Source organism: Clinocottus analis, unplaced genomic scaffold (genome assembly GCF_023055335.1).
Source record: "Clinocottus analis isolate CAN_PGR_092001 unplaced genomic scaffold, fCliAna1.0.p SCAF_1, whole genome shotgun sequence".
NCBI classification, from domain to species: Eukaryota; Metazoa; Chordata; class Actinopteri; order Perciformes; family Cottidae; genus Clinocottus; species Clinocottus analis.
Window position 1 is genome coordinate 10,494,949 of NW_027175820.1, and position 25,246 is coordinate 10,520,194.

Consider the following 25,246-nt stretch of genomic DNA (forward strand, 5'->3'; position numbering starts at 1 on the left):
AGACCTTCCCTCTTCCCTTCAGCCAATGAGCGAAAGTGGTCAGTGACAGAAAAGCTGGCGGCAGAAGTGCGGAGAGGCCGGCGATCAACTGGGTGTCAATCAGCGCAGAGCTTCCACCGGTGAGCAGCTGCACACGGCGCAAGGTGACTTTTAAAAAAAAAAAAAATAGAATAAAACAATTTGCATGAACGTGATTGAACGTATTTGATGCGCTCCGTCGGGGTTCACGGCGTGGTCGCTCCTAAATTGATGTGTGTTTCACCAAGTCTGACCTCTCTTGCCCTTTTTCATCCGAGTTGTGCCGTTTGCTCGTTCACAAGATAAACGATGGAGTGGCGCCAGCAGACCAGCGTCAGCTGTGGAGACGCGTTCAACGAGGCTCAACGCTGGATTGAGGTACGACTGTTCACGTTTGTGTTGTTGTGTTTGTCCTCCTCTTCGCTTACCATGAAGAGCTGGCCAGTCAATCACTGAACCCCCTCGTGGAGACAGGAAAGGGTTTCTGTTCAGTCAGTGGCACGCGTTTCAGCCCTCACGAAAATATAACTGGGTGTGTGGACACGCATTCCCACAAAAAACAGCAAATATGTTTTCCATCAAAACATAAGAAGATAAAAAAAGTAACCTGAATGAGTTTGACATGGCTGAATCAAGCCTTAGAAGCACAACAAATCTTATGAGAGTTTAAACGGCCTAAAAATAGTTGACGCTGACAATTTAAACGTCTCTGACTCATCACTCACAAACCTACATTTACAGTTTTATCTTGAGTTAAAATGCTAAAACTACCCCGATAAGGGTTTACCTCCTGACAAAGCGATCCCTGTGTGAGAATCTTCTGTGGTTGCACAGATAAAAGTGATTTGACTGCTGCACTCACAGAGCCACAGAGGGACGTGCACATGAAATTGAAAGCAGATAATCAGGTGATGTTTAGGAGAAAAGCCTTACTGTGAGGTTTGTTCCTCTCGGTCACAGTCTCAATCTCCTGCAGTGTCATAAAAGCTCTTCTAGGAGTGGTGTTGCAAATTAGGATCCTCAATAAACACTATGACGCTTTAATCTGAAAGCTGTTTTTGGCTTGTCTATTTTAAATTCTATCTGACCCAAACAAATAAACCATGAATACAAAAAAGTAGATGGGTGTTCATCAATTGAGTTGTGGTGCAGGAAGGTTACTCCATGCACACATTGTGGGGAATGTTTTTATTTCATTTTTTTTAAAGCAATGCATTTTCTAGGTTGTTACAGGCTGCTGCCAAAACATTGTTAAAGTTGTAATCCTTAAATCATAACCAATGAATACAACTTGTAGGCTGTAGGGGCACCGAATGTTGACCAACTCTAAATAGGACCATTAATGTCAATTGTGTCTGAGTGGCTCATTATGAGAATTCTGCCCAGCGCGCTATTGGCAGTACGCCCATGCCAATTTTATCCCCATTTCCCTGCACCGACGGATGAAAGGATGGGTGAGCAGAGATGAGGTGTGTGTGTGTGGGTGTGTAGGTGTGTGTGGCAAAGCATGCTGCTTTTAAGGAAATGGTATCATAAATTCTCCCTCATGTCAAACATCAGGAACGTGTTAGCACCAATATTCTGTGTAATGGATTGCAGGATAATGGGCTTCCATGCATTCAAGTGTACAGAAAGTGTTGCTGTTCATCATTAGCAAAGTACCAGCAGCAATTGTACATAAATGTTTCCTCAATCCCTACTGGACTTGAGGAGAAATAAGAATGGATTGGCCGCTTCTACATTATGTAAACAGTCCATTTAGTCTCGGCTGAAACGGGAGAGGTGCAGGGCCTCCACTACCTAACTAGAGGAATTCATCTCCAACTGCAAATGGAGTGCAATTTCCCTTTTTTTAATTTACAAACGGAACTGCAACTTGCACTTTCCATTATTGATTTTGCTCAATTAATAATTGTGTCCAATATAATGGATCTACAGTCTGGAATCCAAAGATATACCCTTTTACTCTCCCATGTGACATATCGTCACATTTGAGAAGCTGGAACAAATAAATGTTTGTGACTTTTGAAAAAGTTTATTCAGTCGCAGATTCATTGACTGGTCACCGCAAATGTTACATTAATCTATAGGCCTCTATTTCCATATCAATTGTGATCATTCCCTAGTTTGATCCTTAAACATTTTGGGAAACTCTATTTTAGCAAAATTTTAAGTTTGCAAGTCACATGTTTATATGGTTGAAATTCATTGAATTAAATTCCAGATTAAAGTGCTGGTGCCGCAGAACAGACAGCATCTCGACCGAGGGATTGTTTTTGATTGCGTTAACCTGGCACTGCTTTGTTAGTCTGATTCCTTTTGAGAAGCCTCCTCTCCGTGCCCGGTGCCCATTTCTACAGAAAATGAATTGTTGTTGTGGATTCCTGAGGGGACTAATTAGTGAGAAGAATAGCCTTTTGAGGCCCTCTCTTAGTTATGGAGCTGAACCTTAATAGCCCCATTTTTATGTCCTCATTACAAAGCCCACTTTGCACTGGGCTTGCTTCTGCCATGTAAAATCATTTAGGTTACTTTTTTCCTTTTGTTTTGATGGGAAACATATTTGCTGTTTTTTGTGGGAATGTTTGTACACATGCATACATATAGCCCACTGTTTTGCTCTGTCGTTATTGTGTCACTATGTATAGAGCCTGGTGTTTGTGCAGTAGTTGGAAGATTTTTCAGCTGAATCTTAACTGTTTCCAGCTCACTTATTTTACTTTTGAGGACTATAAAATAGGGCAGTGCCTTCACTGTGGGCTGAAGAACAACTTTATTTAAGTGGGTGTGTGTGGGTGATCCCTTTTTGTCCAGCATTTCATATTAAGTGGCAAAATGTAAAAGCAATGTACGAATTCCAATCGTATAGGTGTTTTTTCTTAAAATGTGTTTATTTTTTATAAAGGAAGTTACTAGAAAATCGTTTGGCTGCAATGACTTTCGCGCTGCCCTGGAGAATGGAGTCCTGCTTTGCGAGTGAGTAAAGATGCACAAACCTATTTTACTTTCAGTGACGTAGAGTCAAGCTACTTGACTGAGGGAACCTCTGGTTAGCGAGCGTAGTTGCGCTCTGGTGTCTAAACCTGCTTCTCGTTTCAGGTAAACGTAACAAAAAGGCATAGCCAAAGAATGAAATGATATGTTTGGATAAGATTGTTTTCTACACCAACTTTTTTATTGTTTAGAAATTAGTCCGTTTCTTCAGCTTGTAGCTGCAACAGAACAGTGAGGCCAGCGAATGCAGGTTAGCCCAGAGGTCTAGTTACCTGAAAGTGTGTTCTCTACGATACAAGTTGTTGTTATATTTCTTTTCTTTATTAAATATTTTTGTTGGATGCTGTTCTCTAAGATACAAGTTGTTATATTTCTTTTCTTTATTAAATTTTTTTGTTGGATGCTTGCGTCTGTATTGACAAGCCCTGCTCTTTTGTGCAATGGGATCCTGGTCATACTAAACATTGTTTGCTTTACGTGTGCAGCATCAAACTGGAATGTTTGAAAGCTGTTTGCTGAATAACTTTGTTTCTTCTTATAGCTTGATCAACCGGTTGAAACCTGGCATTATTAAGAGAGTTAACAGGCTTTCTACTCCCATTGCGGGCCTGGTGAGTGTTACCCTTTACGTGTGTGTGTGTGTGTGTGTGGAGGGGGGGGGTAGCTTAGTGGCGCAGGCGCTCTTGAGTGTAAAGCAAGTAAATTAAAAGGTACCAGGAAGTTTTGACACATCTTGTGGTTTCCTGTTCAAGGCCCTGAGAGACTGTGGTGCCACGATCCTGAAACTGCATTTCAGTGTGACAACCCAACTGCTGAATATATGATTTTATTTAAATGTTTTTGGTAAAATACAGATTTGTATTTGTGCTTCAGGCTGTGTTTTTGATGGCGAGTTTAATTGCCTAAAGCAAACTGAGGATGGCATGAAAGATACATTTCCTACCATCAGGGGACAATAAATAGACGGAGCACAACGGTGCATGCTGGACTGAAGGTGGTGGGGGGTGAGGTGCCGATGCAGCAGAGGATCTGCCGTTTGACATCCTAAAGCACCACACTGGTGGTTTTGCATGTTTTTAACCAGCGACTAGAAAGTAAATGCAGGCCACTTAATTTCACTGCTGACACTACCTGTAACATACGTCACAATGTTGTTTGTTTAGCTTCTTTACCCCCAAGGAGACAATTTAAAATGTACATAATATATTTTGGTTTTAGAACCCCTTGACATTTCTGTTGCATCGTCTATAAAAGGTTATTGGAACTAAGATTATATAAAATGGTTAAATATTATTGTATCTACTGGAGACTGTCTAAGCATCATCTGACTAACTCTTAAGTTCTAATTATCTTGCTTGATTTGGATTATTTTAAAAACCATTGTTTCTTTAAGGTAGATAATACTGTCGTACAGGGTTTTTTTTAGAATATGTAGAAACTGCCTTGTTGAGCTAAATCATGCTGTTTTTAGCGCTCAAATTTCTTTTTTTGATTTTTAAGCCATTTGCTTTGCTAAGATTGTGACTGCTGCTTCCTACTAACGTCCTTTTGGTATCGAAGTGGACGAGACAGCCGACTTAGCTTCTAACAAAGGTAGCAGAGGAAGCCTGTGTTTAATCAGGCATAATATTACAGGCAGCACCAAGCAGAGCAAATGCAATCTGCTTATATTTATCATTTCAGTCTAGGGTCACGGCCTAAAAATTAGTGATCTTTTTTTTGGTTGCATTAAATGCAGTAAAATCATTTGGGTGACTACATGAATGTTCAATGAACATAATGAAAGTAAACTTGTTGGTCATTAGGACATTCATACAAAGCTTTAACATTGCATTTAAAATCACTTGTGGCTTTGACTTAACCTCATTAACCAATGTTGGATTTCCATGTGAAAAAGTGTCTTTAGTATTTTAATTATTGCAGACTAATTCATAATACATCAATAATTGATAACAGTGGTCCCAGCCCTTGTGGTAATGCATTTCAGGTTATGCATTTCTGATTCTCTACCCATTTTCGAGCCGCGCTCGTCTCTGTAATTTCGTTCTCCAGGATAACGTGAATGTATTCCTGAAAGCCTGTGGGAAAGTGGGACTGAATGTGTCTCAGCTGTTTCATCCAGGAGACCTGCAGGACCTGTCCACTCGTGCAACACTCAGGTACGGGCGTCTCTCAGAAGCAGTGTCCTGTCGGGTAAAGTGAATGTGTACAACTGCCTAAAGCTACAGGAGCTCCTGCCAGCACAGATATGCACACCTTTTTACTTCTGAAGGTCAACTCGCTTGTTTAGTATGACTGCTTGATTCAAATGTTTTCTGTATTGGCTGCGTTGAGCACATTTAACACTGAGGTGGTTTTAACTGCAATGCCTGAGCAGGAAAAAGTTAATAGTCCGAGTCTCACAGCTGCTTTGCATTTTTTAAAGGTATAAGCTGTGCCTGACAAGCTGCTGCTTTGTATGAGTTGATAGCCTGTCTGCCTCTCTGTACATTCTGATAAGTGGCTTAGTTGCAAATGAAAAGGCTTCAGATGTCACTGTAGATCTTCTTCTTTATTTTTCTTCCAAACGGCTCCTCTACCTTGTTTACAGCAGTATGCAGTCATACTTTAAATTGCAGCATTAAGCGCAACCATTTTTGTATGCATAGTTATCTTTGTTTTTTTTTGTTGTTTTTTTAATTTTAGGCGAGATGAAACCGACAGAAGACTCAAAAATGTAAGTATGACCAGGAAAACTGCGCCAATATAAACTGTCAATGTTCTTTCCCTCTCCTGGCCGTTGAGTTAGAAAACCGTGTGTGTGTGTGTGTGTGTGTGTGTGTGTGTGTGTGTGTGTGTGTGTGTGTGTGTGTGTGTGTGTGTGTGTGTGTGTGTGTGTGTGTGATAGATGAGTACTGTATGTGGACACGCTTGTATGCACAGCTGGTATTTTACATGTTTCAAAGTTTATGAGGTTGTTTGGTTATCTGGGAAGCCTCATTTGAGTCGCACAATAACTGACAACTTGGACACAGTAATGAGGCTGTTTGTCAGAGCACTCTTTCTTTGAAATGGGTGGAGCATTTTTCTTTGAATTAACCAATTAGGGTCAATTTGCGTCCATTGAAATCCAACATTTTCTTGCAGGTCTCCAACCAGATATATAAACAATTGAAGTTGCAATACAGAGCTGAGCGCCACGGTTTTTACACACGGCAGTGATGCAATGTGGATTAATGCTGACATGTACTGTTGCATCCTTAACATTCAGCTTGAAGGATTGTTTTCTGTCCTTGGCGTTTTGTAAGCCTGTTAATGATTTATTGAGTTTTCTTCAATCTTACAGTTGCGTCATGTTCTGAAGAGTCTGCTAATGGCAGAACACTGATGTGAATTAGGGCCTTGATGGGAGATTTTAAGGGTGCCTAAATAATTTACTCTAAGTGAAATCATAATGTTGCCAATGACACCATTTATTAGGATTTTTCCTTCTTGTATGCAGTGTAATGTTTTGCTTTGCATGAGGTAGTTGTTGGGCTGTTTAACAAGTGAGCACATCCTGTCCCTGTGCTTCAGACTTGCATGAGCCCGTGATGCTAGTTTATGCTTCAGTATGCAAATGAGGGAAAACTAAAAAACATTTTAGCTGTAATGATTCAAACGAAGTAGATAGCCAGCAGAATTTATTTTTCCTATTGCGTATTACATTGACTGTCATTTGTAATGAAAAACATGAAAGTAACCCTTATGAAGTTGTATTGCTACACCACTGTGATGGATATAACTATGAGATAAAGTCTATGTTCATCCCTACAATGGACCAGTAAGGTAGCAGCTACAGACGCTAATCAAACGTAATGGGGAATCCATGCAGGGGTATACATTGCCACTCATAATCCTCATCATCAAGCACTGTACTATAAAATATTTATTCAATGATTCAAAGCCCTACGACGTGGATCTTTTCAATTTGCTGACCGCTCTGTGATGACTTTGTTAAGATGCATGAAGGGAAATTCCGACATGATGTGAATGTGAACGATCCCTTTGCAACACAAGCTGCTGCCCCGCAGAAAGGCCGTTCGTTAAATGATACCCTTCGCCTCAAGGCAAATGAGAAACTAATTGTGTCCCAAGTGTTTTGCGAGCTCAAATAATAAAATATGAAATGTCAGGAAGAGGTCTAAAATTAACGGTGTCAGTGTCGTCTTACTGACTGTCCACAGCATTCTTCTCCATGGCGAGTCGTTTTGAGCGCTTGTCAAGGCAACGTGCCTCGCCAAAACATTTTGTTGTGGCTGATGCTGCGGTAAACTTTTTAATAGCACATCATTTTTCTAAGATATGTCGATCAGACTGTCCATCAGTTTGGTCCTAAAAAAAAAAAAGGGGTTTTCTTTAAAAACAAATTTGCTTTACGTGGCTCAGATTTGGTACAGACATTCATGCTTCCCAGAGAAGGATCTACAGTTTAACACCGTTCATTGATTTGTCTGGTCATATCTTTTTACAACAGTAGCTAGAATTAATTTTATCTGTTGGCCTGTATCATACACTTCCAAACTGTACACCTATAAGCAAGTTATTATACATCACAAAGGATTCTGTGGTTTGGGCTTTTCAGCTGAAGATGAGTTGGCTCACGGTATTTCATGTTCTGCCATGGTCGTCCGTAGATGGGGTATAATAAGTGAGTTTAATAGATGGGCTGCTTGAATATATTCTATTCATAGAAACCACCTACACTTACCTTTTTTTAGCAGGAAAGGAAGAGGCGTGTGGTGTCAGTGACTTGCATTTATTCTCTCTCAGGTTCTTATCACAATTTACTGGTTGGGTCGCAAGGCTCACCTTGACGCATTCTACACTGGTCCTCAGCTGAACTTGAAGGCTTTCGAAGGGCTGTTAGGGTTGGCCTTAACCAAGGTGAGGCTTTTAACACGTTTATAGTACTCCTTTTTAAAACAAATGCATGTTTAATTGACTTTGACTCTGCCTTTTTAAATCCAGGCACTAGATGAGGGCGGCAATATGTTTGCGAAAGAGTGCTGGGACCCAGAGAGGGAGGAATGTCGCCGCATGAGACCGAGCGACAGGGCCGAGAACTCTGTGGACCACGTCGACTCTCTGGATTCCCGAGTCCTCCGCAAAAACAGTGAAGGTGTGTTTATTATTGTACTCGACGACGAACATTGCACACCACCTGAATGAAGTGTGACTCCCTTTTTTTGTTTGGCTGTAAAACGGATGGTAACTGCGGAGTTTATAATTTTCTTTATAATTTGTCAGCTTTTTTCAATTTTTTTTACGCAAGCTGTTCTCGAACAAACTGCCGATGCAACCTTTGCTCGACGCAAAGACATTGCATCCAAGCCACACAAATGTCTTTTATGAGAAGACGTACCTGCTACTGTCTGTCTGCTAAAGATTAAATGCATTTATCTTAACTTGTGAATTACAATAAGTCTGTGGTTTCATATTCAGCCACATTATTTGTCTTTATCAACAGAGTGTTTGTTGGATCAACAACATTCTGATCTTCTTACTCGATGTGTCATTTGTCTACTCTCTGCTGTACTTGGTCTCCATGCACGTCAGTGATGTATTGTGGCAAGTTCCACACTGTGGTGATAAAGGTTTGTGTGAGAGGGCAAAATGCTGAGTTGTGTAAAGACTCAGTCACCCACTGACGTTCTTCTAAGGGACACCCTCTTTTCTGCATCCATGGCCTCGTCAGTTTTCTTTTGAATTGGTTTTAGCTTGTGTTACTGCTTGTTGTTCTCCAGACTTGTATCCTTTTTGGTTCTCATTTCCCACGCATTTGTACCGTCTCAAGGTTGTGGAAGTGACGCTGAAGCTGAGCAGGTGTTCAAGATGGAGACGACACAGCCCTCGACTAAGCAAAACAACGATTTTCTCCCACCGCTGCTCCTCCGGAGAACACAAGGTCGGGAGGAGATTGGAAGGAGCTGCGCTAGTCCGCTCGCCAGGTACTGCAAATGTCTCAACTACTGAGAGTTCAGACTGCCACTAACTCACTTATCCATAGCTGCTTAAGAACGCTTTACAAATTATTTCGATATTTTTACTCATTAAAATCCACTGAGGAATTAAATATGTCATGATTGTAAAAGTTGTTTATTTGTAATTGCACATATTTACTTTCACTTGACCATACCCTCGACGGGATCATTTTATTCCATAGTCTATTTGAAACATACAGTATTTGGGCTGTCATTTTAATATTGTATCTGCTAAAAAATGGTGTGATGAGAACTGGGCTCAATAATTTCTATCAATAGTATAATGACATGGCTGGTTTGTTGAATCTCATTATGCATCAAATTTCAAGGTTTTCAAATCAATTAAGCACTGTTTTGATTTTTTTATATTAACTTTTTTTCTTCGCACAAAGCCCAAATCAGTGATGTGGAGAGACTTGCATTTATGAACAGCTGTCACAAGTAGACTTTTACACAGGTGGTAATTATTTTAATATGGTATTTTTTTATCCTTTGCATTATTACATCTTGCATGCTCGAATTACATCAGAACTACTTTGTGCATCCAGATTGAGTGATGTCTGTGCTTTTGGTCTTACCACTTGTTTGCCGCAGCCAGTTCTAGTAATCAATACAAGTACTTTTTTAGGAGGGTGAAATGTGGCTTCGGAAGTCATTACTCAATTTTTATATAACAACTTCAAGGAATATTTATTTTTTTCAATGTCTTTAGATCTCTTTTTTCACACTGAAGTCTCGCTTAACAAACCAAATGTGTGGTCGGTGCTCTGCTTCGCTCTATTTCTCAACCACACTACCTGCCACTCCGCTGCTTGGACCTGAACCGTCTCCTCCAAAAAACTGAATTTGCCTCTATGCATTAATCATCAGACGGGCTCCTACCTTTTTAACATTTTGGAGCAGCTCAGAAATAATTCCTGTGATACTCGGTGTAACTATTTGATCAAAAGTGATGTCGGTGCGATACAACATAGACGTGGTTATGCCGCTCTTTGCTGCAGCGTTGAAGATGCCCCTTTCTCCCCTCAACCTTACCACACTGCGAGTCCTCCCAAGTGGGCCACTGATGAGGAGCTTTTCTTGAGAGCGCAGTTTGAGGACGACTCGGATGATGATGATGATTATACTGACGCGGACCCTGTCTTGGATGACTTGTATTTCCGGCGAGTGCAGCAGACCCTTCATCAGACATCCACCAACCCAAACTACGACCGCTTCTTACCCCGTTACTGGACACCTGAAGAGGATACCCGTGTGCGCACGATCTACCTCGGCTCTCAGAGAAGACCCTGGTATCGTAAAATGCAAGGCTTAAGGTCTGTTGGCTGATTTTACTGCTCTATTAAGCAAGGCTGTGCTGACGGAGACCGGGTTGAAGCTTTAAGATTTACAAATATTTTATTTACTAATATATAAGGCCAAGCTGAAGCTGCAATTTTGTACATTGTTTTTTGTTTTGCTTTTATTTGCAAAGTTGCTTTGCTTGAGCATATTTTACTTTTTAAAGAAGCAGAAAACATTACATGGCTGTAGTCACGTTGACTGTAACTCGTTCAGGCTAACATGTTGTGTATGAGGTGCTAAAATAATTGCATGCGGTCAGAAGGCTTCTGTTGTCTATAGCATTGGAAAAAGTTACTAAATCCAGCTTAACAGCAGCAGCAACTTAAAGCCTAGTTTGCTAGACAAATGATAATAGCTAGCACTACCTTTTCAAGAAAGATGATAAGTTAAAACATCTTTCAAATTTGTATCCAATTTAATTCTCTGACTATTTTCTATCAGATTTCTTTTGAAAAGTTCTTAATGATGATCACATATTTTTTCCTTTTCTGACTTTAGCCAAAACGCTTCGGGTTCCTCCGTGGAAGTGTTTGACTTGATTTCCTGGCTTGTGACGTCTGCTACTGTGCAACACGTATCTGCTGCATCTGGAGAACCTCAAACCGTCTCAAAGAAGCTTTCGCCCAAGCCTGAACATTCACTCCTGTCCTGAAGATCCACCGCTAATGCAAACCGTACAGAGTGTTGACACAAGCCCGAAAACACTATCCTACGTGTTCTCTTCGTTGTCATGTAGCAAAGTGGGAAAGGGCACCTGTTATTCTTGCATTTGCAAATCTCTAATCCCTCAGCAAACTACTTTAAAAAAATGCAAATTTTTTGCAACTTGCAAAAGTTTTATAATGTTGTTGGTAAAAACTAAACGTGCTTTGAATGTGTACAGCTGATTGTTTTCCTAGCTAACCTGCACTGTGTAATATCTGGCATTTACTGTGGCCCCCTTTTTTTTTTTTTTTTTTAAATAGTGCTGATTTTAACAGCATCATGCTGAGTGACTCATTCGTTCATAATGGTTAAACGGATGACTCGTGTGCCTTGTGATAATTTGAATCATGTAATCTACCACACCTTATTTTGCCAGCGCTAATGTGTTCCAGTTCACGTTCTGTGTGGATCAATAAACAAAAATATTGCACGTCCTTTGCACATTTGTTCTTCCAAGATCTTTTTGTGTTTTTGTTTAACACATCGAGCCTCGAGTACCACAGCTGTAATACAAAACATGTTTGCCAGCTAGTAAGCCTTTCAATCTCTATCTAATGTGTTTTGGTTTGTTTTTTTCGTTCAGTTTAGCCTCTTGTCATTACTGGCCTTCATGTGTTACAATGAATTTAGTTATTTTTGTCAAACTGGTGCCTTTTTTTTATTTTCAGAAAATGGCATTCATCAGTCAGTGTGTCTGTTTCTTTGGTTCTGTAGAGCAAATCAAATCCAGGTCAGACCTGAGAGACCAGTTCAGGTCAACCCTGGCTGGATTTGGTGAGTCCGTGGGTTTTGAGCAAAGGTGTCCGCTTCGACCTTAACCGTTTTGTTGCTGCTTCATCTGGGTGTGCTTTTGCTTGTTTTCTGTTTACCCACCTACCTAAATTATGCCGCAAACATCATTTGCCTTTTCATCAAGATGAAGCATTTGGTATACCCCCCCCCCCCCCCCCCCCGATCAATTTTCCTGACAGTAGAATTTATGACAAACTACAGGATTATTTGTAATCACAGTCTTGGTTCCTCCCATTTAAATCATGTCACGGTGTTGATATACCACCTGCTAAATGCTGCTGTAAGTTATTTGAATGTCATCTGACACCCTCTGTTGCCCACAGCAGTGCTATTACTTGTTACAAGTCATGGCTGTTGTATTATCTAGACAGCAACATCTGTTGCCATTTATACAGCTGCGTTACTTGACTTGCATGGGGCGCTCCTGCTCGCACTTTGCTGAGGATTCTGTTGTTTGGATGCAGTATGTGTCGCCCTGCAGCTGTTAATACTGTGGCGTTCTGGCCTGTGATGTTCGGTGTAGTGTGTGCGTGATTGAGCTGACATGGTGCACGTACAGAAAGTTGCTGTTTGTGTGCGCTGCATTGCAATACTATTCACCATGCTTGTTGTGCTACATGGTAGCTGCAGTGTTTGTTTTGCTCTGGAGATCCGTTATTCATTCCCATGTCCTGCCTCTTTGTCCGTCTGAACTAGGAGCAAATCCCTCAGTGACATCCCAATGGTGTACCCTGTGCGTAAAGTTTCTCACGGGAACACCATCTATGATTTGGACCACGACACGGACATGACAAGGAAATGCAACCAAGAAGACCAACGGAAGTGTAGCGTTGCTGCCAAGGACAGTGAAGCTCAGTGGCATGATGTAAGTTAACAAAATCATCTATTTACAAGGTCCATTTAGAAGTGGTTGGTGAGATATAGTCCAAAGCCCCCCCAGGTTCTTTAGCATAATAAGTTTGCTCCATTGTCATGTATTATAGATATAACATTTCTTCTTCTTTTTTGTGTTTAACTGCGCTGTTTAATGTTAATGTAGCAACTGCATCTGCTGAGAAAGATGTGATAGGAATATGTGGAGTGTCAGCATTACTATATCTGAATATCATCATGCCTGTAAATACCTTTTTTTTTTTTTCATTGAGATTTCGCAAAGATCAAAAAGGTGCTTCCACTCAATTTCTTTCTAAAATGTGATCCGACAGACAAATCAGTTTTGAGCAGTAAAAGCTATTGTAACATGAAATTGACATTCTATGCCCATAAGCAACAGAGTTATTGGGTTGTGCTTTTTTGTTTCAGGACTTGACAAAGTGGAAGAATCGCCGCAGGAGCGCCAAGTCTGACTTCCGCAGGAAATCGCAAGACAGAGACCACGTCACGAACCGGATGGTCAATGGGGCCATGAATACATTTGAGAAGAAAGAAGCACCAGGCAGACTGCTAAGGTATGCTCCTGCAACAAATGCAAAGTGGAAGTTTAAGCTTAAAAATTCTGTTGCTGCCGACTATATTTATTTATTTCTTTAAAGTGTATTAAAAGCTGCTGACCTTGCTGGATAACTGTTTAGTACGCCACAGTGAACTCATGTAATATGACATATCCTCCCCCCCTCCCATCTTTTCTACTTCCTTTATTACATCGGATCCGCTTTCCTCGCGTGACAAATCCGCAGAGACCAGCAGTCACCGCGCAGGCATTACGCTGCCCCGCGTCCTTACGCCACCTCTCCATCAAAATCATTAAGCTCTAATCTCCGACCACATACCCGGACTCTGCTGGCCCGCAGCTATGCCACAGAGACACCTTTCAGCCCCATGTCTCCACTTGGCCTCAACACTCCGGTAGGTTTACAATTGTGTTGTGCCTGCCTGACCTTGATCAATGTCCTTGGTTGTGTTGCCCCTCGTGTAATTATTGTACAATTATGATATTTTTTTTTGGCATGATAGTTCAATCATGACTTATTGATCCTCAGGGGACATCAGTTGGAGCCATGCCGGCATCTGATGGAAACCTCCCAGGAGAGGAGACCCACTCTGCTTCCTTGGCTTCAGACGGAGCAGGAGTGACTACCCCTTCTCTGGACTGTCCTTTCAGCTCCCGGACCCAAGTCGACGCGCAGTGCAACCCAGCTCCTCTTCAGCACCCAACAGAACTGGCGCAACCAGGAAACTGTTTTACAAACGTGACAAAGACAAATGTGACGGCTAAGTCCATCAACACCAGGGAGCCTACTGAATCCATGTTGAGTAACCAGGAACCCCCATTCTGTGTTGTCCCCACTTTGAGCCCCGATGGTGTTTATCAGGCAGGAGTCGGCGCTCTGGAGGACTTGCCCCACGAAAACCACACGTCCCAGGAGAAGTGCCGTAAGACATCTTGGGAACCACCCACGGAGCAAGGCAGAGGCCAGCAGGTTGCAGGCGTCTACAAGTACTTGTCCAGAACAGGATCGTGGTCCGGCTCAGCCAGCCTTCCTCGTGGCTACCGGAGGTCCGAGGGCTCATCTCGTCTCTCTTCTGCCATCACAGCCAGACCCTTTGGAACTCAGCCGTCCAGGGTGTCCTCGCTGCCGAGACTGTCCACCGTGAGTTCACTAGTTATCGCTGTTGCTCTTTGAATGTATTGGAGTCCTCTCCCCACAGCAGGTCACCATTATGTGGGACTTTATCTTTACATTTTTGTTTCCTGTATTGGCTTACAGAATATATCTGGCATTTGTTCAACATTTATGTTTTTGTCAAATGCTAAATTTCATAAAACACCTGAGCACTGTACTTTTAACCAAGCATTACTCAAATCAGGCTAATTAGTGGATTTGTCTGGGACTAGTTTCAGCTGTAGACAAATGTCCATTTACACTCTAACAAGTATTTAAGTCAGTGGGACAAACTACATCACCCAAGGTCATCATAAATGAGGAAGATGCCACCTGGTGCAGCGGTGTGGCTTTGTTATATTTTTAATAGATTTAGCTCTCGAGGTTGTTCTTGGAAAATATTTAACCAATACTGTTAATCATTGTTTTTGTCTCCAATCCTCCTTCTCTATCACCCTCAGATAAAGCTGCATTAGTCTTACCAACACTGTACTTCAACAGTCCATCCAAACTATTCACACTGGCTTTAATGCATCTAATTTTGAAATTTGAGACACTCTCAAAGTGTTAATTGTGGTGTTTGCTATGGTGCTGGGACTGGAATAAACTATTCGTATGTGTTTGTCTCTCTGTGAACATGTAAATTAGTATGTCAAAGATCTTAAACGAGAAGAATCTGCCACCTGCTGATTTTATTTTACAGTCTGGATGGTTATAATCCATTCTTATTGAAAGGTTGGTAGGGTGCATGGGGACTTGTTTAGTCAGGTGTGTGTGTGTGTGTGTGTGTGTGTGTGTGTGTGTGTATAAACGTGAATGAGCTTGTGTTACCTTTGTTTTCCTGGCTCGCCCCCCTCATTAATAATAGAAACACTGCTGCACCTTTTGTAAACGCTGTCAACTCACTACAAGATTCAACACTTCTATTTTCACATACGGCTCTTTGGTCACATGCTGCAAAGTAAATGTGTCAATCATATCTATTCGTACTGTCCTTTTGAGCACATCTTGTCTTTGTTAATCTCCAGGTAGACAACAATGAGGATCGGCTTTTGAAAAGTGGGAAACGGGAGTCTTTCTCGCCAACCACCAAATCTTCACTCAAAAGACAGACTGCAACCACTCATCTGAAAGGTCAGCACCAGGCCTCAATCGGACAGAAGGAAGCAAAGCAGAAAGGCACGGAGCAGAGGGAGGAGCTGAAAGGTGCCACATTGTCCAGCCAGACCAATGGCTACAACCATCAGCCCTACTCCCAAACCAAGCTCGTACCGCGGCCGTATTCAAACCTGCAGACCCACCGCAGCAAAAGCTTGACCCTCTCATCTAATGCAGGCGTTGGCCTTCCAAAGGTACACTGGATTATTTTTCACCATGCATTTGTACTGTCTATATATTGGTACAACTTGGTGACACATGTAATGTTTACTTCTAGGATTAATTTTTTTTTTTTTTTTTAAATCTTTCGCAATTTTAACTTGGAAAGCGGTAATCAGCCGTTTTTTTTTTTATTGTGTCTTGATAAACAACCAATTGTAAATGCATTAAAGCAAATGAATGAACAGGACTCAAAGTTTTTACTGTCTGAGATGTCATGATCAGTGAAAAAAAACACCACCAATAATTCCCATATTGTAATTAGTGATTGCTTACTCGGTCTTACTCTTTATGTGATGAGCAGCTTGTAGCCTAGACCAAACATTAATATTTTTGAAATGGCAAGTCAAACTTGGAAAACGTATGTGGTAAATCGATATGGCGCAAACATTTATATTCTCCGTGCCGTCACCCACACAGGTGTTTTCACTTGCTCTGCTGATCAGAGGCTGATTCACCTGTGTGGGTGTTCAGGGCTGTGGAACGATATAACCTCTCAATGCCTGAAGCTAATAATGAAGCCATGCATAAGGTGCTTTTCATGCTTTGCCTTCCTCATTTTAATAAATGAGAGTTAAAGACGCCTTTCGATATAATGCTGAACCAGCACAAATGTTAACCTAGCAATGATTCTGCATCTGACAAAAAATCAAAACCTAAAGATTATAAACTTCACAAAGACTGCATTTGTTGCACGGCGGCCGTAATGATTGTGCGTTATAAACTGGTCTCTCGGTGTGTGTTTTTACTACATGGATCTGGTTTCCCCCAGGAAACGCAGGACATTGGATCACGGTGTCACTTTTACGTGTGTGTGTTTCAGGTGGATCACAGTGACATGAGAGTGAGCCTCACACTCAGACCCAACAGCAGACCAGACTTTGGTTTCCAGACTCATTGGGACTGCACAGGGGCGAGAGTCAAATTAATTCAACCTGGTAAGACGCTTTTTTTTTCTCTGTTCATTTCTCAGTAACGTCACACTCGTGGTTAGTCCGACAAAGTGATGACTCTTTAAACCTCGTATTGTAAAACGAGACGTTTTTGTTTCGGTGGGAGCAGTGCTACATTGTGCTCTTAAGGTTGTTTCTTTTTCTTCTCCAATAGGACATTTGTTCTCACATCCTGCACCTACAAACTGAACAGTAATTTAAGTCTAACCGGTTTCAGGGCAGATCGAGCAAAGACAATTGTAACTATTGAAACACACAAATGATGTGTCTGAGGCCATTAGTTGAGCTAAGACGAGCATCTCCTCATGTGCCTGGGAAAAACAGAAGTGTCTTTGATTAACGGCACGCACACTGGGTCATTTGTGATGTGTATTGTGTGTGTGCATTCGCTTTACATGCATAAGACTACAAATTCTCGCCAGTGATTTTTAAAAGTCAACCATGAATATTTCATTAGATGTGAGAGAGGTGTCACTTACTCACTGCGGCTTACTGGCCTACTTTTCAACCTGGAACAGGAACCTTGTCCTCAATACTGCATCTCAGTTTGTGCTAAACAAATCATTTTTGAAGCTGGGACTTTTTTGTATGTTTTGTCTTCATCTTTCTTCATATACTTGACGCCTGTCCCTCCCTCGTCAGGCAGTCCAGCAGAGCTTTGCCAGCTGTGTGTTGACGATGACATTGTGGCTGTTAATGGAGTTGCGGTGGCACACATGAACTACAACCAGTGGCGGGATAAAATGGCATCTTCCCTGCAAACTGGCAATCTGACATTGGACATCCGGCGCTACGGCAACAAGGGTAATGAGCCAGAGAGGACAGTCTTGTTTTTTACCACTTCGATCATTTGTGCTAATTTAACCTTTGACCAGTGGTCACAAACGGTGTGGCCTTAGTTTTGATGGCTTGTTGGTCCCATTAGATTGGAGCACCGGTGAAGGGAGTCATCACAACCAACCAGGCCAGAGCAGGATGACCCTCAATCTGACGGCCGCGGCGCCCGTTCTGATAGGTTGCCCCGATCACCATGCCAACAGTGGTGCCGCTGCAGAAACCACAGTCAGGAAAGTGTCCAAATTGAATGAGCAGACAGACAATGTGAGCAATGTTTTCGCCAGTTATCACTTTTGATAGTGCAGTTTAATAGTAAGTGGTGCTCATCGCGTGAATGTTGGTGTTCTTTCACCTGCCCAGGTTTTGCAAGGTAAAGTCACGCATGGAGAGCTTGCCGTTGACCACAGGACAGCCAGAAGTAAAGGTAATGACGAGAATAAAGTCTGCAAAGGTGATAACACATACACCTATTTGAAGGATAACTCTTTGTATACAGTAAGAGCTGATGTCATTGCTCACCTAACATGTCCTTCCTCTTCATATAGATTATTACAGTAATATTAGTAGGAATAATCAGAAAAGGAGGGCAGAATTTTTCAAACGGAAAGGTAAAGTTCTAGTTTGAGCTTAGCGTCTAGCCGCTTTGGTGACTGGTGCTTTGCTTGGTTAATTGTTGGGCAGTAGCGGGCCGTGGGTTTAGACCTAGGCCTTCAATGAGTGCCATATAGTCCACATCAGGGGTGGACTGGGGAAATAAAGTCTTATTGTCACAGACCGACACACACGGCGCTTTCGTACACTCCGCTCCGTCACACGCCTCCACCAAGAGCATACGGAATAAGAGGGCTGACCCACGGAGCCGAACCACATAATGAGAAAAAAAGGAGACGTCGTGAGCAAGGTTTGAGGTGCGCGCCACACTTTTATTGCGCCACGGGGTTTCAGAAACCCACGTGCGTTAGACTACTTGGTCCGTGTTTCAGCTGCACAGTGCACTGAGAAAATAAGCTAATAGGGAAAACCTATTATAATGCATGTAGTGTATTTGTGGAAAAACAATTACATTATAAAAAAGCTATGACTTTATATTATGAAAATAAAAGTCTCTTTCATATATATATATATATATATATATATATATATATATATATATATATATATATATATATATATATATATATATATATATATATATATATATATATATATATATATATATATATATAATTAATTAGTTTTGTTTTTTTTAATTATAGAATAGCTATAACTAAGATTCTGTTTAGGCTTAGAAGGCCCTGACGGCCCACCACAGTTGGTATCTGGTAGCTGTTATCAAGAAAATTTTGAGAAGGGAACAGCTGATTAAAACAAATCGTAAGATGCAAAGTGATTAGATGAGTTTTATATTAGTATAATCATTATAATGTCAGTATAGTACTTTTAAACATAGCTTTTACTTAAGGTGCTTTGCTTAAAACAAAGTATTCAAGAATGAACGTTCACTAATTTGCTCGGTCTTAATTGCTTTTGCAAACGGAGACAAACGCTGCTGCTGGTTTTGGCACGACTGTCCCTAGCAACCACAGGGATGACAGCACTGATCATGTCTGTAACATACCATATATGGTGTGCAACAGGTTTTTCATTTACTGCCCGGCCTTCTGCACAATGACTGATTTGCAACGCTTTCCATTGTGGTTGTTAATGAATCTGTGTGTCCTGCAACAATGGCTTCTCTCTTTTTGCTCGGCAGGATTCGGCTCATGGGTTTACTTGTGTGGTAATTGTTTGGTGTGTGTGTGTGGTGTACTCGAAACAACATGCTAGTTGTTGTTAAACATTGTGTGTGTGTGTAGTGATGCTTTGATTTGCTAGGGTATGCCTAAATCTTTTGCTTAGCTGTTTCTTTTTCAGTAGTTGGGTGCAGCAGCTTTAGGCTGGGGATACTTTAGCGGATAGGTGAGCTCATTCGTGGTCTAGTCTGTAAAGGAAATGAGACCTCCCACAGTTGATGTTTTTTTTCGTTTGATTAATTACCAAATATTTCAGCCAAACCTGCAGGTAAAGCGTAGCAAAGAGAAAAACAACAATTATGTTAATTATGTCAAACATATCTGTATTTTGGATGACAGTGAAAACTGTTTTGTAACCACTAAGGCATCGAGCATGACTTTAAACTTGATTCTTAACTGTAAAGTGGCCTGCTCATCTCCAGCTCTGGACTCAATGCAATCTGTCCGTGTTGTTCATGTTGATGGGAGTTCTAGCTACATCTAAAGTATTTGTGCCACATCGCTGAATGCTGCGAAAATAGATAATCCATCGTGTGATCTAGTGCCTTTTCAAAACGCCTTGAATTCTCAGTCTTATGTGTCCCCAGCCTTTGGTGTGTGTTTGTGGCCTTTTTTTTATGGCATTACACACAACTTGATCATCTTTAAGAGCAACTGCATCGCGTTCTCTCTGCTGACCTGTTATTTTCCCACACAGGAGGTTCAGAATCTGCGATATCTGATGTAAGTCACCACATGATCAAAGGGTGTTTGTCTGGATGTTCAAACATAAGTTATGCATGTATGTTGAAAGAGTTTGTGCGCTGCACGATGATCGTGTTTGAGCTTACAGTCTGCTTCGTGCATCACCAGCTCCAGGTGCCATCCCTCAGCCCATCCTCCTCCAGCTGGTCGTGGGACCATGAGGAGGATCGACGGCGTCAGGAGAAGTGGCAGGAAGAGCAGGAGCGCCTCCTGCAGGTGAAGACTTTTTTTTTTTTTTTTCAAAACTGAAAAAACTCCTTGACAACCTGAATCATCTTAAATTTAAGGCACAATGTAAGTGTGTGTGTGTGCTTTTTTTCCTTTCAGGCACAATATCAGCGGGATCAGGAGAGGCTTGAATCGGAGTGGCAGAGAGCACAACAAGATGCAAAGAGGGAGTTCTGCAGGAAGTCAGCGGTAAAGAGTTTTACCAACCTGCACACTATTTTTAGTTGTCTCTGAGAGATCATATAAATATATCTATAAAGTTGCTCTAGAAAAAGTGTATCCCAAGTATGTTTAACCAGCAACAATAACGTTATACTGTATTGCGGTAAAAAAAACAACCTTATTGTGAATGCGGGATACCTCCTATGCATGACCTAGGTATCTAGTTTTTGGTTGTAAAGTTTCACAAGGGTGTGGTTTCTCAAAGGTAACTACAGGAAATGTATACAGGAAAAAAAAGGTCTCACTTTGTAAAATGGCTACCATGGGGCTCATTTAATCCACGGGAGTATTTCCGGTCAAACATGTTATTCCAAGACTGTTTAGGGAGCTCTAATATGCAGACATGTTCATCTTCATTCAGATAGCTTGAGGTAAGGGGTCAAGGCAAGGGACCCCTTTGAAAATTCCCACGCCCATTTTCCTAGACCAAAATCTATTTGTATTTGGGAGCATTATTCAGCCCTTCCAGACAAGCAAGCGGCTAACTGTATCTTCACTCCAGCTGTCAGACCCGCTACAGCCTTTTAAAAGACAGTAATTGTCTCAGAGGGTGAGGCGAACGCTCCATTTCATAGCTACACGCATAACTTTCCCCAAGTCATTCAAAGTGCTCTCTCTGCCATGACACCCGATTCCAAATGAATGCAGCATAATCAAGAGCTTCAAATAAAAGTTGGTTTTAATCAGCAGCTGTGAACAGTACAACCTGCTAAACCTCATCTTTACTGCTTCATAAAGCATTTTCTGGCTTCTGCTTTCCTTTAAATTTCTTTCTTTTAATATCACATGATTCCTTTTAGGGCCCTCTGGCTCACTTTAGAAATAATGTAAAGCACTGATATTTGAAGTGTCCTCTTTTCTTGGCTTTCTTTTAAAGCATTTCAAGACTAACACTTTTGAGATGACCGATGGCGGTGAGAGCCCTGCCAGCGCACAACTGTATGTGAATGGATTAACAAACAAAACCAGAGACGAAGAGCAGAGCCCTGACCAAGATGAGCTGAAAGAAGCAGGATCGAAACCTCAAAGTAATGCACAAGGAGAGCGGCATGACAAGAATTCTGAACAAGCCTGGTAAATCAATTTTTTTTTTCCTCCCGAACATTGTCAGCCCTTTTCCATCCCTGCTGAGTGTCACTGCGCGCGTGCGTGTGTAGTCATTGTGCTGACTATTGAATGAAAGTTTAAGGAATTTGATTTTAAAATTCTTTAACATGACTTGTTTTTAGTTTAGTTCCTCCCTGACTTGTTGTGATCTCTTCCACAACGCTGCGGTTGCTGAATCTGCTGTGCTTCCTTCTGCTTTCGCCGGGCCTTAATGCTTCTCCTGCTGTACCTCAGGGCTGATGACTGCTGTGCTTTTGGGACGCTGTCTCCTGCACACAGGTCAGGACTGGTTATCGTACAATAGTTTGAAACCAGACGGGGACATTTATCTCTGGCCATAAATGTCCCCGGTCTGGTTTCCGGCAAACATAGCACAGTATTGTTTGATCTTGGCCAAGTCATATGGCACAATGTGATTGGTAATGTTTGTTAATTGGTATTCTTTACAAATGTCGTTACCTCATTGTGAAAGGATAAACCATCGGGAAGTTAACAGCAGCATGCATTCAGCTCGGTGCTGATGCTGAAAGCATCATGCGAAAAAAAATCATGCGATAAGTCATTTTATTTTTGTATTCATTTGTTTCCCTACCACAGGGCAAAGTCCTTTTCTACTCCCGCATTAGCCGGCCCCCACAACCGCCTCCCCCAACCGACGAGAGGTAAGTTACCCGCTCTGTCATATCTCCCATCTGTTCTGGTGATGCAACGTAACTGGGCTAACCAGCCACGCTTTGCTTGGTTCAGGTGATGAGTGGAAAAGAAAAGGCCGGTCTGTGTCTAACGCTGAGAAAGACAGGCAGCAGATATTAGAGGAGATGAAGAAAAGGACTCAGCTTCTGACCGACAACAGCTGGATACGTCAGCGCAGCAGCAGCTTTTACAAGGACCCCATCTATATCGGGGTTCCTATGAAGAGGTGGGTGTGTTGAGACTCTACTGCACTCTTTCTTCTTTTTTTTTAACGACTTTTCAGCACTGTCTTTTCCCTTAAACCTCTTTTCCACGGTTTTCCGAACTGTGACGTCTTCTCTGCAGGTACGAGTCCCTGGACGACCTGGATACTTTGCGTCAGTCCTCGCTCTCGACTGCGACGTTCAGTTACCCTCGTCCACACTCTGTTGCTGCAGGTTACTGTGCTCCGAGTAGGAACTCCTACTCCCGCTACAGCACTGGATCAATGATATCCCAGAAAAATACATTTGACTCCCCTCATCATAGCGGGTACGAAGTTCATTTGAACACCTTCTTTCTCTGTTTTCTGTATGTGATCATTTATTTTGGCCTCACATTGTTAACATGTGCTGCCCCAGGATGGTCAGAAACAAGAGGACTTGCTGTGTGTGTGAGAGTGTCCTGGGTATTGGGGCAGCCATGGTCATAGAGACCCTTGGTCTCTGCTTCCACCTCGCCTGTTTCCAGGTGAGAGGTCATGACCAGGTTACGGTGCAGTCACAGTAGCTCCAATTGCAAATAATTACTTTGTCCGTCATTTGTGAAGTGGGTCAGAGTTCATCTTTTTTTTTGTAATTTCACATAATGTAGTTTTATTGTAATTACCTTAACACAGTATTGCACGACTAAAAACCAGTCTGCTTCCACCTGTTGTGTACATTTTAACTTTGTGGATAAAAACACCTGGAGAGTGGAAGCACCAGGGAAAAGTCAAAATATCACAAAAGTTTGTCACATTTAGTTTTTATCAAAGCACCTCAGAAAAGTGCAGTGGAACATCCAATAAATCATGATGTACTGTGTACCATGTGACTTAAAACAAATAGTCCAGTCAGGCAATTTTATTTATAAAGCACATTTTAAAGTGCATTTCCTGAAATGACCACTAGAGTCTGGCTTTTTTATTTTTTTTTAAATGTAATTGCTACACTTGGATGGGAACGTGACTGGAGACTGCTTACACACTCTCAATCATGCTGCTCAATATGCATTACCCACGGCAGAACCGTGACATGACACTTTCTTATTGTGGGTGAAATGAATTAGACTGAAGACTAATGTGACCGCACCTTTAGCAAGGTCAGCAGGAGTCTCGTATGTAGTTGCAATCTTATCCGCTTAATAGGCGTCTGCTTAGCAGGAGCATTTCGGACATCTTTCTGTACTTCCATCTTTCCTAACCAGTGTGTTTCCTAATCTGTGTCAGGCATCTTACCAGGTGGTCATTTCTGGTGTCGTAGTCCTGTGTGCTTTTTCTCTGTTGGTCTCTAGTTTTCTGCGTGTGGTTTGTTTCATTGGGGAAGCCAGGCTGCTGTCCTGCTTTTGCTTTTAGATGCTTATTGTGAAAATCTCTGGCAGAGGACCCCTGCATTTAGTTGACCTGCATTCATTAGCATGTAGATGTGAAGGTCACTTCAATGTCTCTCTGCCCCATATGAGCTGAAGACGCACATAACACTAATGTATCTATCTATCTATCTCTATCTCTCTCACTCTGTGTTTTGTATGTGGAAACAAAGTTTAGTTGTTCTTCGCTTGGGTGGCGGACAATCTGGTCAAATTATTTAGACACAAAAGGCCCACGTTACAAGTCAGCTGGATTTCTCTTACATAGTTCTCTCTTTTTTTTTTCTTTCTCTCTCACCTCTCCCTCCTCCTCAGTGTGTGGGCTGCCACCGACATCTTGGAAGAACTGAGACTGGAGTCCAGGTTCGAATCCAAAACCGGAAGCCCCACTGTGAGCCCTGCTATTTCCAACTCAAGTGTGAGTATCGGCCTTTTTGTGCTTTTTTTTTTCTTTTTTTTCTGATAAAGCAATACAATTTTAGTTTCATGGCTGTTTTTCCTCGCTGAGAAAAAATTCCTAACCATGTTCTTGGACATTTTGTTATAATTTGCCTGTAAAGTATCAATCAAACTTTATTATAATAATAATTTAAAAAAAGCTTCTTAACATTTTAGCCGCTGGTGTCTCCTCCATGTGAGTAAGCAGCCGGATCAGTGGGAACTCCTGTTGGATAAAACTACGAAAACACACAGGAAACATGGTCCACACAGCCAAGTCATGCTTTTTGTCTCCAACATAAACTTCTGGTAAAACTATAAACTCTCTGTCATACACAATGTTGACAATCTGTGGATCCACATGGAAAGTAGACATTTAATGGCTGTTTTTAATCAAGTGTGCTTAATATGATACTTTCTGTTTTTCCCGCTAATTTGTTTCCAAGAAAATGTAGGTTTAATATATCAAATAAAGTAATTATGTGAATCATTAGTTTTTGATGAATGCTTTTATTTTATTGTGAATTTTTCTGTCACCTCCTTGTCCAATAGTACAGTAAATATATTTTGTTAATGTACCAATGTATGAAGGAACATTTTTAACTTGTCCTGAAGCACTTTCTGTTCTATTGTAATCTCACAAAGTGCACTTTAGGGTAAATCAGTGATTGAGAATATATAATCTCATGTGGGAATCTAAACTGAAACATTTTTGCAAATAAAGTGCACTGAACATAATCTGAGGTTTTTATTTGTTATTTCTTTGTGTACCACATGGTGGCACCGTT

At 41.5% G+C, this 25,246-nt stretch overlaps 1 protein-coding gene across 1 annotated transcript; it reads left to right on the top strand.

Annotated features, from left to right (window-relative positions):
* On the top strand, positions 1–24,951 carry LOC137783966 (LIM domain only protein 7-like). The gene is made up of 29 exons (XM_068574342.1): positions 1–119; positions 321–396; positions 2,924–2,994; positions 3,554–3,623; positions 5,065–5,171; positions 5,698–5,728; positions 7,804–7,917; positions 8,002–8,152; positions 8,828–8,981; positions 12,552–12,720; positions 13,158–13,303; positions 13,532–13,700; positions 13,835–14,446; positions 15,487–15,810; positions 16,659–16,773; positions 17,431–17,592; positions 17,714–17,889; positions 17,986–18,049; positions 20,116–20,141; positions 20,271–20,378; positions 20,490–20,579; positions 21,490–21,686; positions 21,954–21,998; positions 22,317–22,381; positions 22,467–22,638; positions 22,758–22,943; positions 23,033–23,141; positions 24,336–24,438; positions 24,636–24,951. Exons 2-29 carry the CDS (start codon positions 328–330, stop codon positions 24,656–24,658), a joined length of 3,828 nt encoding a protein of 1,275 aa, XP_068430443.1. The 5' UTR covers positions 1–119; positions 321–327; the 3' UTR covers positions 24,659–24,951.
* Positions 24,952–25,246: the final 295 nt, after the last annotated feature.

Bases quoted from the DNA above. Each gene is read 5' to 3' on its own strand.
- LOC137783966 (XM_068574342.1), top strand. From the start codon at position 328: ATGGAGTGGCGCCAGCAGACCAGCGTCAGCTGTGGAGACGCGTTCAAC. The intron at 17,593-17,713 runs GTAATGAGCCAG...TGGTCCCATTAG, and splicing joins CCGGCGCTACGGCAACAAGG to ATTGGAGCACCGGTGAAGGG. The intron at 20,379-20,489 runs GTGAAGACTTTT...TTTTCCTTTCAG, and splicing joins AGCAGGAGCGCCTCCTGCAG to GCACAATATCAGCGGGATCA.